Source organism: Falco naumanni, chromosome 8, assembly GCF_017639655.2.
Source record: "Falco naumanni isolate bFalNau1 chromosome 8, bFalNau1.pat, whole genome shotgun sequence".
NCBI classification, from domain to species: Eukaryota; Metazoa; Chordata; class Aves; order Falconiformes; family Falconidae; genus Falco; species Falco naumanni.
Window position 1 is genome coordinate 19137802 of NC_054061.1, and position 14276 is coordinate 19152077.

Consider the following 14276-nt stretch of genomic DNA (forward strand, 5'->3'; position numbering starts at 1 on the left):
TGTTTACAGTTTGGGAAATTCTGCTCTTAAGGCAAAAGTATGCTTGCTTTTGAAAATCAGTCTCTTGACAGAGTCCAAAAAAGATTGGCAAGGGGAGATATTTTGTAGTTTTGAAGAAGAATACAGTAAAACGAAGGGGCTAATTTATTCCATTTTTTTCAAGGAGCATGACTAATTATATTAATTCACTCCTCCTGCACCAACTTCTTTCTTATGCAGTTTATTACAAAACAAAATTGAACATAACCTAACAAATCATTCAAGTCTACAAATTCTAAAGTCTGAAACACTTTTCCCAATTTTCTTGTGAGAACAAACCAGCTCCTCAGTAAGGTTAGTTCACATTCTGGATGTCCACAGGGCTACACAGAGATTTGGACTGGCAAATAAACGTACAACCAAAAACTTCAACCTTTATTCTGAATTCTCTTCAGGTTTTTAGCTACAAGAAACTCACGTGCTAGTCAACACTGGTATCTTAGGGTTTAGTTTACTTCGATTTAGTTCTGGACCAACAGAACTGGTATTTCTTTATTTCCATTAACACCTAAAATTGATAGATTCATGGGGTAACTGCTGTTACTTAAAACCCTCTCTATGGCTGGGACCAACAGACATTCCCCTGTAACTCAGATTTAATGCTGTGAAAAGGGGTATTCTGAAAAGCAGACTTAAGGGCAGTATGGCTGTTTACGAAAGCTATATGCTCCCAAGTCAAATTTAATGTCAAGCTCAGATCTCAGTTTCTCAAACATCACCATTAACCACAACAAGATATTAAAATAAATATAAAGCAGTTACACTGTTAAAGGCCTTCAGTATTATTTTACACTTGGCAACGAATAGTTGCCAACTACTCAAACTCCATCCCCTTTTGCTAGCTGGGATATCATCCAGATCTTACCTGGTGTTTTTATCTTAAGTGATTTATTCAATATAGCGACAAGCAGAGCAGTGATGAACCAACTAGATATCAGAAGTAGTCTGAATATTCGCAAGAGGTGGAAAAGTTAAAATTTCAAAGTATACTCTTAAGCGTGAACACTTAATCAGAAATAAAGCGTGGGGGCATGCACGTAACACAAATACGCGTGTTCCACAAGTGACAGCCTGGCTTGGCACGGTAACACATTGACTGTGCTGCACATTTTGGTACAACCTTTAAGATCTTTGAGGTACTCAAAAACAAAGAAACAATTAACATCAGACCAATAGTAGTACGTTGTATTGTTCCTGTTCTCACTTCAAAACCAAGTTGTCCCTTGAGAGGTGCAGTGTATTCACATGCTCCATACAAGTTTGTTGGAACTGGTGCCATCACATCACTACCTTTTTTCCACGTCCAAAATGCAATCTCACATCCAGTCCTGAGTGTCTGATTTGGAAGGCTGTTTAAGTACTATTCATGTAACATATTTCCAAAATCCATGAAGTTTTACCTATGCATTCCAGTGTTCTACTTTGATTTAAGAATGGCCACATTCTCAGGTCAAGAAAGTTGTCTTAGATGCAATTTACTCTCACATAGCTGTCCTTTGATAAACCACAAATGCAAATGTGAATTTCTCAAAAATAAGCATCCACAGGACACCAAACTCATTTTAACTTATGAAGTGGTTTTGATTATTCATTTACTGCTATCAGATCACTCTAAAAGAATAGGTTACCAATAGCTGAGTTGCACTTCCATTAAAAAAAAAACAAAAAACACATTTACCTAAACAATTGCCATTCAACATAAAAATCACTCCATGTTACAACCTTCCAATAGCCATTCAAGATCTGCACATAAGCTTCTTGCATTTGAGGAAAAATTCTAAGTGAGGATTCAGGAAATTTTAAGCAAGGCAAGGGTAAAATAATTTATCAGATAAATTCTCCTCATTACCACACCGTTCTTCTAGATAGGACAATGAATTCACAGAAGGGTGATCGATAACGCAGTCTCACTCTGCTCCTGAAGATCAAAGTATGCGTTTGCTACAACAAAATGAATGCTACAAAAGGAATATGAGTTCAGCGGAGAAAAGATTAAATGCTTTCTTTGAATATAAAACAATCTTACTCCATTATAATTTATTAATTGGGATAAGACTCATGAAATGCTCTAGATTGTTTTCAGGAAGATACAAAGGACTAGGAAAAAAATCCTAATACATTTACATAAGTCAGTGTTAACTGAAGTAATTTTTTCCAAAACACACAGTATTTAGATTAGCCCTTGCTTCCTTTATGTACATACACCCCAATTCCCACAGTTTCAAGACTCCAGAACTATGATAGTCCTTTCTGCATTAACATATCCTATGTTACATTAAAAAGGCCATTTCAAAATAAAAATGGCTTTCCTAAGCTCACACAGTAGGAACTAACGTGTTACGGACATCTACAGACAGCAGCACACCTGCTCGTAGTAAATCGTAACTGGGGGGGGGGGGGAAAAGAGAAATGCTGAAAAGAGACTTAGCACTCCCTATTGAAATAGTAGAAACTAAGTTAAACAGACGTCTAAGTTTCAGTCACATTCTAAGCTGTTAAAAGTTGTCTTAGACTCTTTTCTGTATTTGCAAGGGTGAGGCCTAACACAATCTAAAAATAATATTAACCCCATCTAAAAATCTAGCATAGACAAGGCAGCGTGCACCTTAACTTTATGAGTTTAAATGCATATGAAGACTGGTCTCAGCACACAACAAAAAGCTAGCTTCGCATTCAGGGTTTGTACATCAAATGCTGCAGAGGAATATTTACGTAGCCTTTGATAGCTGACTTACATCTGACTTTTAGAAATATAAGATTCAAAACCTTGGCAAGAACTAAGCCTCCAATCTGCATACACTTGCACTCCAGTTCAACTTAGTTTTAATACCGTCTTTGATAGGACTGTTCCAGGTTTCAAGAAGTTAAGCAATATCAAGTATCATAATATCAGTGATCTTAATCACCAGGAGCACACATTTATGCTTCCTCTTCCCCCCCCCCCCCCCCCAGTGTACTTTAAATTATTTCCTCTTTTCAGTTTCCATCATTAAAGATGCCAAGTTCACTTCTGCCTCCCCATTCTCTTATTTTAGAAAAAGGCACAGCCTGAATGGCAAATATTCCACAGGAAGATGTTGTTTTGCAGTGTTAACTCCAAGGGGGGTTTGATGAGCACGTGGGACAAATTCAATTTGGTATTGGATGAGACTGCAAGAAATGTGTCAGACTAAGGTTAATGAGCATTCCCATTAGATTTGCCCTCTGGTGGTTTTCTTTAAGAATTATGCTAAAAAAGCATGCCCAAGACTTCTCCACGCTAACCAAATAAAACTCAAGTACTCAAAAAAATCAAACCAGGAACCAACAGTACCCTGTACACAAACAATTTATTATATACGTACTCAATTAAATTCAAGTATAATTTTTGCACAAAATACCATGCTAGCAAAACAAAGACAGCTAAAACAATACATAAGATCTACAGCACTTTCTTCTACAGTAAATATTGAGGCCTTAACATTCACTTTAATAGCTGTCTACAAAAGAGAACACTCAAGCAGCTTAGTGTTATTGCTATTAATATCAAAAGAAATGGAGGTATACTGCTTTGTACTAACTTTAGAAATAAGTTGCCAAGTTCCTTAAAGCGCTAACTTACAATAAAGCTGGGCATTAGGAGAGAAGTGCAGGTCTCCCGTTCACACCAGGTATTTAACTCACATTACTGTATTTTCTTACCAGCCAGGAACCCAGCTTTCCTTCCTAAGCCACACAAATACCTTCCAAACTTGTCTCCAGGGTAACATGTTACAGCCTTTTACAGCCACCTCAAAAGCTCAGATGAACATCATTCAAAACACAACCATGCTCCCCTACTCTGAAATAAATCCGCTGTAACTTTAAAATGCCTCTTGAAAACTGTGCCTTACAACTGGCTCAGCTACGCTTTGAAAACAACTAGGAACAGAACTTTACGTTGAAATCTCTTGAAGGATTTCAAAGGCTGACTCCAAGTGCTTCCCACAACAGAATTTCAAATGGCATTTCAGCAGGATAAAGCTACTGGAATCTGTACTACAAACAACTAGACAAGTTCTCTCAATTTTTGATGAACTCACCAGAGGACACAGCTAGAAATCAGAGCAGATAGCTATTACTTTCCTGAATTTGACTGAGAAATTCAACAAAGTCATTGGTAAGGCTGCTTTCTCCTTTCAGAAGCAGGATTTATAAGCCATTTGCTCAGTGCCCGTGCCCCTGCCCCTGTAGATACTGCTTTCCAGCTCCACAGAAAGCAAGTTTAGCTTATGCTCCTAGGTCTGTTTTTCCCAGTACACTTGCAATTTCCTAATAAACAGCCCGTGTATTTACTGAATATGCCCTTTCTTACTCTAAGCTCAGCAGCTAACTTGGTGTGTTCTAACACCTTAGGGACATTAAGCAGTTAAAGCAAGATACTGAATTTGCGGACAAACTCATCTAAGCAGAAGCAGCAAGATATAGTACAGGGTGACTTCTTACCTGAAACTTTGTTTCTGGGCTTCAGATCCACCAATCCAGAATGAAAGGGGATTCGAATGGGTTTTCCTTCTCAGACTTGTCTGTTAAAAGAGAGCAGCCAATCATCTTCAGCTTGGTGTATCTACTTCTTTCTTGAATGAAATCCCAATTACGTACTCCTAATGCTGTTAGAGAGACAAGGCAGCCTAGGCACCTTACCAGTCCGGTAACAACTACGTTAGCAGGGTCATCGGATTGGTGGATCTAAGACAAAGAAACGGATTTAAGGACAAGAACTTGCTCTTTCCCCTACCCTGAATCACCCAATGGACAACAAGAGTTTTGGGACTACAGCTTGCTTTGCAAAGATTAAGGAAGATGAGAAGAACCTACACCGCAAATTAACGAAGCGAATCCTAAAGCTTCAGCCACCAGCTTTCACCTCACAAGCCTGCTCCATTAACTGCCAGAACAGTAATACACAGGTTTTCAAAACAGTCCAAGTTCTCCTAACTTGCCATATAGGTGCTCTAGAGCATTTTATTGCAACGATTATTTCCCTGTTTCCAGATTTAAGATGATCTGACTTGCCTTACACGCCTGCAGCACAAAGATAGAGTCTTCAAGACACTTATGATCTGAATAACCGCACTGAATTTGGTGAATGTTCAGTATCACTGTGCCTCTGGAAAAGAATTAGAAGAAAGTAAGCCAAGGCGTGCTACTCAAGAAAAAGTCACCTCTTACTGAGCAAGATGATAAAAGGCCTTTATCCAGTACTTTCAGCAGTACACGTAGAGTGACTAATTTAAAGCAGCTTTAACAATAAACCTAAGAGAAGATGGAGTCTGCAGAAAACCCACACTATGTGTGCAACAGAAGGTATACCCTAGAGAAACCAGACTGCGTGCCTTCCAGTCAGATCTTCAGAAAGCTTGAGATAAGGCCTACAAAATTTCCTCTAACGGGAGCCAGAAGCAACAGCAATGTTTTCTAGAACACAATGCTGCAACACACACAGAAGACCGTGCCACCGCTGTCTCTCACCCTTTCCTCTCCTGCGCAAGCCCTCCGGAGAGCAGAACCAAGCATTCTTCAGCCTCCACAACTGTGCCCCATGTCTCAAAGCACCAGCAGCTCAGAGAAGGGTGGGAGAAACTGCCACTGTTCCCAGCTGTGCCAAGAAACTCTTGATGAGGACAGTCATGTCCCTGACTGACCAGAGCTACCCAAAGAAAGGAGCGTCTTCATCGTGGGGCGATTTTCTGTTTTTCTACCACTGGTAAAGCAATACTCAATTATAGGGTGACATTTCAAGGACAAAGCAGCACTGTCAGCTTGATACCATGTCCAATTTATGATTTTTTAAGGCTGCCAAGTAATGCGATAAGATGTCAAGGCATATGACTCAGAATTTCAAGAGTACAATATAGCTTAGTAAGAAGCCAGCTATCAAAAGTATATAAATGTACTGATCTGCTAAGTCACAACAGAGCCAGCGGGGTGTTGGAAGGAGAGGCACTACACCATGAAGGCATTCCTTAAAAGTATTTGCGTTATAGCACAGGTCTGATTTTTGTCTCAAGAAGCGTTGGTGTGATGGAGACAGCCTGAATATCAAGTTTCCCTGGCTAGTCCTTCCCTGCCCAAATAGTATTGCCTAAAAGATTGTCTTTCAAATACAAGCTATAATTGTAACAATGAGCTTTGCAAATAGATTCTGAGTATAGATTTTCAAAGAGCTGTAAGTATTTTTGTCCGAAATCTTTAAACTGGCTTGACTGAAAAGGATGGAAGATTTGAACACATCACATTGTGCAAGCCATCCTGAAATACAAACATACGCCTCATGAAAAGGCAAACAATGGAAGTTGTCGTAACTTCTTTTGTACCAAAATTCTGTATTCAAGAACTCTTCAACAGGATGAAACTCAGAATGCAGCCCCGCAGCTCCTAACACTGAATATATGACTGTGGTTCTCCTCTGAGTCAATGTGCAAAACAAAATCTTGCAGCATTGCCACAACTAAAAGTTGACCCGAAAAGCTTATGAGTTTACCCACAAAGCACATCAGTCCTTACTCCTAACAAGTAGGTACCTACCTACATCTTAAAAATTTCTGACTGTATTCATACAAAAAATTGGCCCAGGAAGCTGAACTACTCTTTGATCTCCAATAACAATTGTAATTCCCTGGGGTAGAAGTACGGAGATGTAAGTCCTGAGGGGACCTGGATTAACAAAGCAATGAAGAAACAACATGCCTTAAAACGCTCCCCATTGTTAATTTAGCCTGCATGAGAAGCAAATTAAGTTTCCAAAAAGAGTCAGTGCTTTTTTTTATTAAAATACAAATGGCATTGTGTTATTTTTGCATTATCTGGTCTCTGTTGTGCACTACTCGCACTGGGAAACGCGTGGAAGTAGCACAGGAAAACAGAGTAGGCTGTCAGATGTCACACCACTGAGCTCATGAATACACCAATAAACTGGGGAAGGAAGGGATTTTCCAGAAAAAGTGGATTTTCTGCAAATAATTAAGTACTAGCAGTACCATGAAAATCAAACCGAGAAATCAGATTATATAACAACATAAACAGTGGCCTTAGTATAAAGAAGACATCACCAGAGAAAAAAGCTGGAATGTAAGTATTGTTATTAATCAGCATTAATTTAAACAACTCAGTAAATATTCTCATTTCCCTTCAATTTACTTTCTACTTTGCAACAAAAAAAAAAAATTACTTGTCACAGAGCAGCCCTCTTATGACCATGGTCTCTTAACTCTCTCCCACACATCATTCTGGCACGTTTGCTGCAACATCCATTTCATTTTAAACCCATCAGCAATCTCACTTTGCACACTGCTGCACAAGCACTCAGAGCAGCACAGGAAGATGAAACTGAAAATGCCAAAGCAACAGTGACCTCCAAACTTCACAGCAATAAAATGTAACGCATCAAAAGACATACATCAAGTTGATTTAACAAGTAGCGAAGGTGTTTTAGAAAACACACATGAAATGAAAAGGTACATCATCCTTCAAAGAATGTTCCCAAGTCTCTCTAAGGGTACATCCTGTAACAAGGCAGCTTGTTTTGCTGAGATGCTGCTTGCAACGCTCATCAGTGACCCAAATTTTCAGCACCGTTCAACAACTCTAAGGGATACAGTCAGCACAGTCTGAAATGCAGAAATGGCATACATGTGCTTTACAACTTTTTAAAGGAGCAACCCCATAGCACTTCAGAAAGGGCAGCTGGCACGCATACCAGCATGCCTGCGGAGATGTGATCTCATTCCACAGTGACACCTGGACGCTGGATTTACAAGCACAATTCGGGAGCCCCAGGTCCCACACCAGAGCTCACAGGCAACGCACCACCCTGAAAACTACCCGGCAGTGCTCACACACAGGAAGCTAAATTCGTGTTTCAGGCAGCAAGGGAACTTTCTGCTGCATCTTACTTGCTCAGCATTGTTGCAAAGTCTGGAAAATATAGTAGTGGTAGAAAATTTAACTGCATTGTGAAGCAAAAAACCCCATCTCTGAATCTCAAGTGAGATTTAAAAAGCCTTTGGTGAAACACCAGTTTTTAGCCTCCCCATGAAACCATAACATCTTTCTATTAAGAGCTAAAAGCAATTTAGTTTCTGAATTTTCCCTACATATAAAGCATCTGCAGTTTTCCTTTACTTGTAAAAACTGATGGCTGCTGCTATAATTATCACAAACTTCAGATAACTTTTTCTTTACAACCTCTCTTCTGCAACTTCATATTCTCCTTCTTCCCTTTGCCACCCCATTTCCCCAGTCAGTCTATTGTTTCATCCAACCCTTCCCAAAAGATACCACTTTCCACACATCTTTGTCCGCCTCTCTCATTTCATCATCACTCTGCTGGCTCTAAATGCAGTTGCCTTGCTTGAATTAATTTTCTTAAGCTCTTCCTTCCCGTTTTCTGCACTGCTGCCGAAGTCCCAGCAATCTATTCTCTTTATTTTTGCATCCTTCCTCTTAACAAGCACTCTCTGAAATGTGACTGTCACTCTGATAGCCTACGTAGCAGCACAGATCTTACATCCCCTGCCCTGAAGGTTCATCTGTGCCTTCCCAACAGCCATCTAACCACCATCTCTTCAGATATCTGCTCTAGCTATTTCCCCGCCTCCCCGGCTCCCGCCCCACATATGCAACTGTCCAGCATGCCATCAACTGCATGCTTTAATGTCTGACACACAGCTCTCAAACCTGCTAATTTAGCTACTGAAGATTAAAAGGATAATTACAGGTAGATTGTTATCTGGTCGAATAAAGCACAACTAGTTTACACACAGGTTTACAAATGTCTTACTAACTCTCAATCTACTCACAGCCTTTAAGAACCAATCACATTTTAGCTAGAACAATCCCTCCTTTGTTTCAGATGCAGAGATGATCACCGCCTAGTCCATCTGTATCTCTATTGCTACAGAAGTAAACTCTTTGAAGGATTCCTCTAAGAACACGCAGAAAAAAATGCACAAAAATGTAACTGCCTACTTGGCTTGCAATGACTGAGACAGGGAAGAAAAAAAGCCAGAACAGCCTTACTGAGATATATATATACAGCAGCTGTATTTTAGTTTCCAAACAGAATCCTAAGATTTATTTTGCACTGTAAAGCTTTAAATAGTTTGGGGGCACAGCCATCTCCAGTTGCAGTAACCCAAGGAACTTCAGGTACTGCTGGCATGATTTACAGAAGAAGTTGCTGCTGGCAAGGCATGCCTGCATGAAATACTTTATTCTGAGACTATTACCTTTTTAATTTGAAGACCTTCATCTCACATCAAAGTTCTGCCAGGAGAAACTGAAAGACTTTTGGCAAGATGTTAAATTATAGTTCTTCATTTATTATTTACAGAAGCACTTAAACACTGGACACTTTTATGAGAGAGACATTCTAGATGGTGAAGGTAGTGTATTAGGAAGAATATTTTCCATCCATATATAGATATATATGACTTTAAGATACAAATGATGATACAGTGTAAACAAGTGCTTCTCAGTTTTATTCCTACGCATGGTCTTTCCATAACCCTTTCATGCTACTACCATGGAGAAGTGTTACACTGAATTTAAACTGCCAACTCTGCAGCAGGGGGATCTGTGTTTGGAGAACAGCACGTGCATCAAAGACACAGTGGAAAGGCTGATGATTGTAAGCTCAGTAAGCGTGAGAATTTACACACAGTTGGCTTCCTGCTTCAGTAACCATGTCCCATAGGTGTCTGGTGGGCACAAGAGTCTGGGAGCAACACTTTTTTTTTTTTTACTATCCACACCTTATGCTGCATGGAGTTCACTCCACAAATGCGTAACTTTTAACCGGTACAAAAACCATTATTTGCCATACTTATGTTTACTTTCACAACCACTTTAATACAAACTAAGCAGCTAACTACCCCCTACTTTGAAAGCCTGCTGGTAAAACAAAAGTATGGTTCAATGAAGCTTCCTGAAAAAATGAGAAACACAAGGTATCGAAGGCAAATGCACAGAACCATTTTGATGTGGCTGAACACCACAGATTTTATATGCAACGCAGAATCTCTAGGTAAAAAAAAAAAACAACATACTTCACAAGGCATTGTTGTTGGTACTTCACCTTAAGAAAAAAGTTTGGTTCTTTAAAAAGGTTACAGTTATCTAATTTCACAGAGAAAATCAAAACCAGGGGAAGAAAGAGCCCTTTCAATCATTTTGGCTAGCCCCCCATCTGTTCTGGATTGCTTCCTTACTACTCATTTTCTAATAGTTTGCCCACTCACGCAAAGCATTTAACTGAGACAGCATAAGTATGAAGGTATCTGAACTAAAAACAACCCTGTCAGATCTGCTGTTAGCCTAAATCCGGACCTCCCGCAGTCAACACAAGTTAAACTCTGAGGCCTCACACCTCTTGAAATCACCTCTATAGGAAACAGGTACCTTGCCTGTAGAGTTAAGAGACCATCTGCAAATGAAAGCCATGAACTGTCAGCACCAAATCAACTGCTCATCACCGTTAAAATGGCTAGACAATATGATTTGCAAAACTAGAATAAGACATGTAAAGCCTTAAGCTGTCCTAAAAGATACAGTGACTTCAGAACACTCGCTAAAACTCCATACAGCAAATGAAAGTTCACTCTGAAACCTTAAAATATTTCTCTTAGATTCCGGCTTTAAAAATAGAACAGCATTATTTCAGTGACTGGTTTTTCTTTAAATAAATGCAAACCACCTAGACAGCGAAGGCACAGTTGAAGGCTAGAACATGGTGTTCTGAAACTTCCGTGCAATTAACATGTTGATACATTATCTCTTGTTTATCAGCCACTTCAGAATTACATTGTATTTGCTCCTCAGAACTTTTGCATCACAGATTTGCTCCTGTATTTACTACAGATTCATCCTTGGCATGGGAGGGAAGTGATCAAGTACCCAAAGCTCATCAAACAGACTCCTGTATCAAAGAGAGGCACAAAACATCCTGGGTTTAGTAAACAATAACATTCTTAAAAAGAAAAGTATCCCACCAAGCCTGACACGCTAAGATGATCCCTGGTTTAGGCATGTTTGCCACCAGCATTAACAACCGATACAAGAGTTTGCATGGAATACTGAAATTGCTGACTGAAACCCGGTCAATACAGCTTCTGCTTTGTGTATTTAAACCAATCTGAAGAATCTTATCTTCTACAACACACAAGAAGGCAAATCTCCAAGTCATGTCTTCATCTAGGAATGACTTTCAATTATTTTAGTGAAACATTTAAACACAAGTGCTTCTATGCAAGCCTTTATAAGCTTAAAACTAAATTCAACTACCAACTACATTTTAAAGAGTATCATTTCCTACTGGAAACTACAGAATCAATAGTTTATTGATAAATATAAAAATTTAGTAAGATATGTCATACAAGTGGAAGAAATTTGTTTCTTAAACCTCCTACTAGGTAATAAAAAACTTAATAACCCATCGATATTTGCACTGATTAGCACATTTCCAAGGGTACAACAGTTACCAGCAAAAGTTACATTTGCATCCACTTGCTAATGATTTGGCCTCAAATAGAAGACGCTTCTAAACAGAAGAGCATTTACAAAAAGACAAGCAAGAAAGTGGAGCGAGGTAAACATACCTTCCAGCCTCAAATGCTATTTTAGCACTTCGCATAACCCTAGGCTGAGGAGTATTAGTAATCCTCTGTTCCAGGTAGGAAAAAAAGTCACTAGAACTCACTTTACAGTTTGGAAATTCAGCAGACATCTTTTCTGTAGATGACTCGTCCTGTAACAGATACCTGCACAGCTGCCCCCAGCCTTTATCCTCGATGCTGCAGTCCACTAACGCAGAAAGAGTTCTGATGTCACCCACGGTTAAGTGCAAGATCACTGAATCGATAGGGATCAGGAAAGGAGTCTCGCTAAGAACAGCTTTTAAGCTACTGGTCTCAGTGATCAGAAACAAATACAGGCAGAATCAAAGGTTTTCTGGGCTTCCCCCACTTTTCCTTTTTCTTTTTTTCATTTCTCCTTTTCAGAGCAGACAACACTCCAAGAAAGTTCGTATTTTCCAAATCCAGTAGCTTAGCAAGAACTCTACTGGCTAAAAAAACCCATTTAATGTCTCCACTGAACCCAGCTCACCTTTGAAGACCCTTAAATGCATATTTTTTCATTTTATCGCTCAATTCTGCAGTACTACATGAAACGCTGTATGCAAAAGAAAATTATGACAATTCACAAGATATTTACTGATTATCTTCCTTTCTCAGCTCCTAATTTTTTTACTTTATGTTAATGATCCCTAAAGGCAGCAAAACTATGGCCCCCTAATATTTGGCCACAGAGACCTAGGATTTGCTTATAATTAAATAGAAAACCCCTCCTCTTTCTATTGCTTCTATCTGGCCGCCACTCCACTAACCCTTATTTAGCGGCGTAAGCGTTAATTCGGGGTTATAACAAATAACACCAATTAGGTCTAGTTAGATAATACCTTGTGCGCTGGACCGGAGCCCCAGCACCGGTGCTGCCCCGGGGAGCCGGGCCCTGCCCCAGCACCGACACCAGCGGCACCGCCGCTACCGGACCCCCGCAGCCTCACGCCGGGAGTTTAAATACGCCCCCCCCAGGCCCGCCAGCCCCCCGCAAGCGCCAGCGGGGCGGGCCCGGGATGCCCGAGGGGGGCCCTGCCGGGAGCACGGCGCTGCCCGGGGGCGGCAAGAGCCCCGGCCCCAGCCCCGCCGCATTTCGCTTTCGGTTTTTGCAGCGTGCCCGCATCGCCCGCGCACCGGGCGCGACCCGCCGCGCCCCCCAGGCCGCCTCTGCCTCCTGGGGGGGGAGGTTTGGGGTGGGCTTTTTAATTTATTTTATTTTTAATGAAATTAAAGCGCTCGCCGCGGCCCGGCCTGCAGCAGGCGGACCGACGGCGGCCACGGCGGAGGGGGGAGCAGTGCGGGGCCCCCCGCGGGGCGTGGGCACCACCGGCCGGGTGGGCCGGGCCCGGCCCCCCCAGCTCACCTTGGCGGCGGGGCCGGACCCGCAGGCCCGGGCGCGGCAGCGGGGCCTGCCGGCGGGTGGGGGGGGGGGGAGACTGCGGGGAGGGGGCTCCGCGGGAGGCGGGGGTCACTCACCATCAGCTCGATGGTCTTGTCCTCGATCACCGAGTCGGGCTCCATAGCGGCGGGCAGCTCCGCCGCGGCGACCCGCCCGCCCCCGCCGCCTCCCCGCGCCCGCCAGGCCCCGCTGCCGCCGCTCGCCCGCCCTCCCGCCCCCCCCCCCCCCGCGCCGGCCGCACGCACGCATGCGCCGACGCACGCACGCTGCGTCCTCCGTAACGTCACGACGCCCAGAAGCAGTGAGACGCCCCCCGCCCCGCCGCCTCTGCTAACCGACCACAGCTCCCGGCGGCCCTCGCGGCCCCGCGCTGCCATTGGCTGCGGGCGGCTCCCGGCAGCCCCTGCGCGGGACGCGGGGTATCCCGGGTGCTGCCGGGAGCCCAGTTCTCCGGTCTGGGCCTTACCGGGCCGCTTTGCCGCGGGCCCGGGGCCTCGCAGACCCGGGGCTCGCTGTCCGGCAGCACCGGCCTGAGCAACAGTGGCCGAGGGGCCTGAGTGTCGCTTGGGGCCCGTCACTGGAGGGAGCGGGACCGGCGCTGCATCTGCCCCGCCTCCGTCAGGGCAGAGCGGTGCCTTGACCCAGGGACGGGGGCAGCCCCCTCCAGCAGGCGCAGAGGACGGCGGGGAGTCCTCTCGCCACGCTGCCTAGGGTTCCTCGGCGGCTGCAGGGTCCAAGAGAGCGAGCCTGACAGCCGTTCGGCTCTGCACAGCCGTTCGGCTCTGCTTCTCACGGAGCCTGCTGGGGGCTGGCGCAGGCACCGGGGAATCGGGAGCGCTGGAGAACTCACCATACACCTGCCCCGTGCTCTGCTGCCTTGGCTTGCTCTGCTGGCCTCCCGCCTTTCGTTCTCCTGACTTGCTTGGCAAATCAGCACTTTTAAATAAATTGCTTTATCCTGTTCTCAATACATTCATACTGACCCAGACAATTGTAATATCCTAGTATTGAACCAGGAGTTGGCTTGATTTTGTCTTGCTCCTTTTGGTACCAAGACCAGTGGAGGGAAGATGAAACCTTGTGGCAGCCTGACCCTAGCACAGTCCCTTCACCAGCTACAAAGCATGCATGAGGAAACGTCTCAAATCCTTTTGACTTACCTGGAGACTAAACTGGCCCCTGTGTTTGTGCCACACCTGAGG

General features: G+C 43.2%; 1 protein-coding gene across 4 annotated transcripts in view; it reads right to left on the minus strand.

Moving 5' to 3' along the window:
- Positions 1 to 13263, minus strand: part of FBXW11 (F-box and WD repeat domain containing 11) — a 74600-nt gene extending 61337 nt beyond the window's left edge. For 2 of the 4 annotated variants that reach the window (XM_040603044.1, XM_040603042.1), the window contains exons 1-2: positions 13152 to 13263; positions 4504 to 4583 (exon numbers count right to left, since the gene is read on the minus strand). Coding sequence is in view for 2 of the 4 variants with exons in the window: in XM_040603043.1 (XP_040458977.1) it covers positions 13152 to 13196 (45 nt within the window). In the remaining 2 variants the exon portion in view is untranslated. The remainder of the gene's footprint in view (positions 1 to 4503; positions 4584 to 13151) is intronic. The other 2 variants (XM_040603043.1, XM_040603041.1) reach the window with 2 other exon arrangements.
- Between the last annotated feature and the right edge of the window lie 1013 nt (positions 13264 to 14276).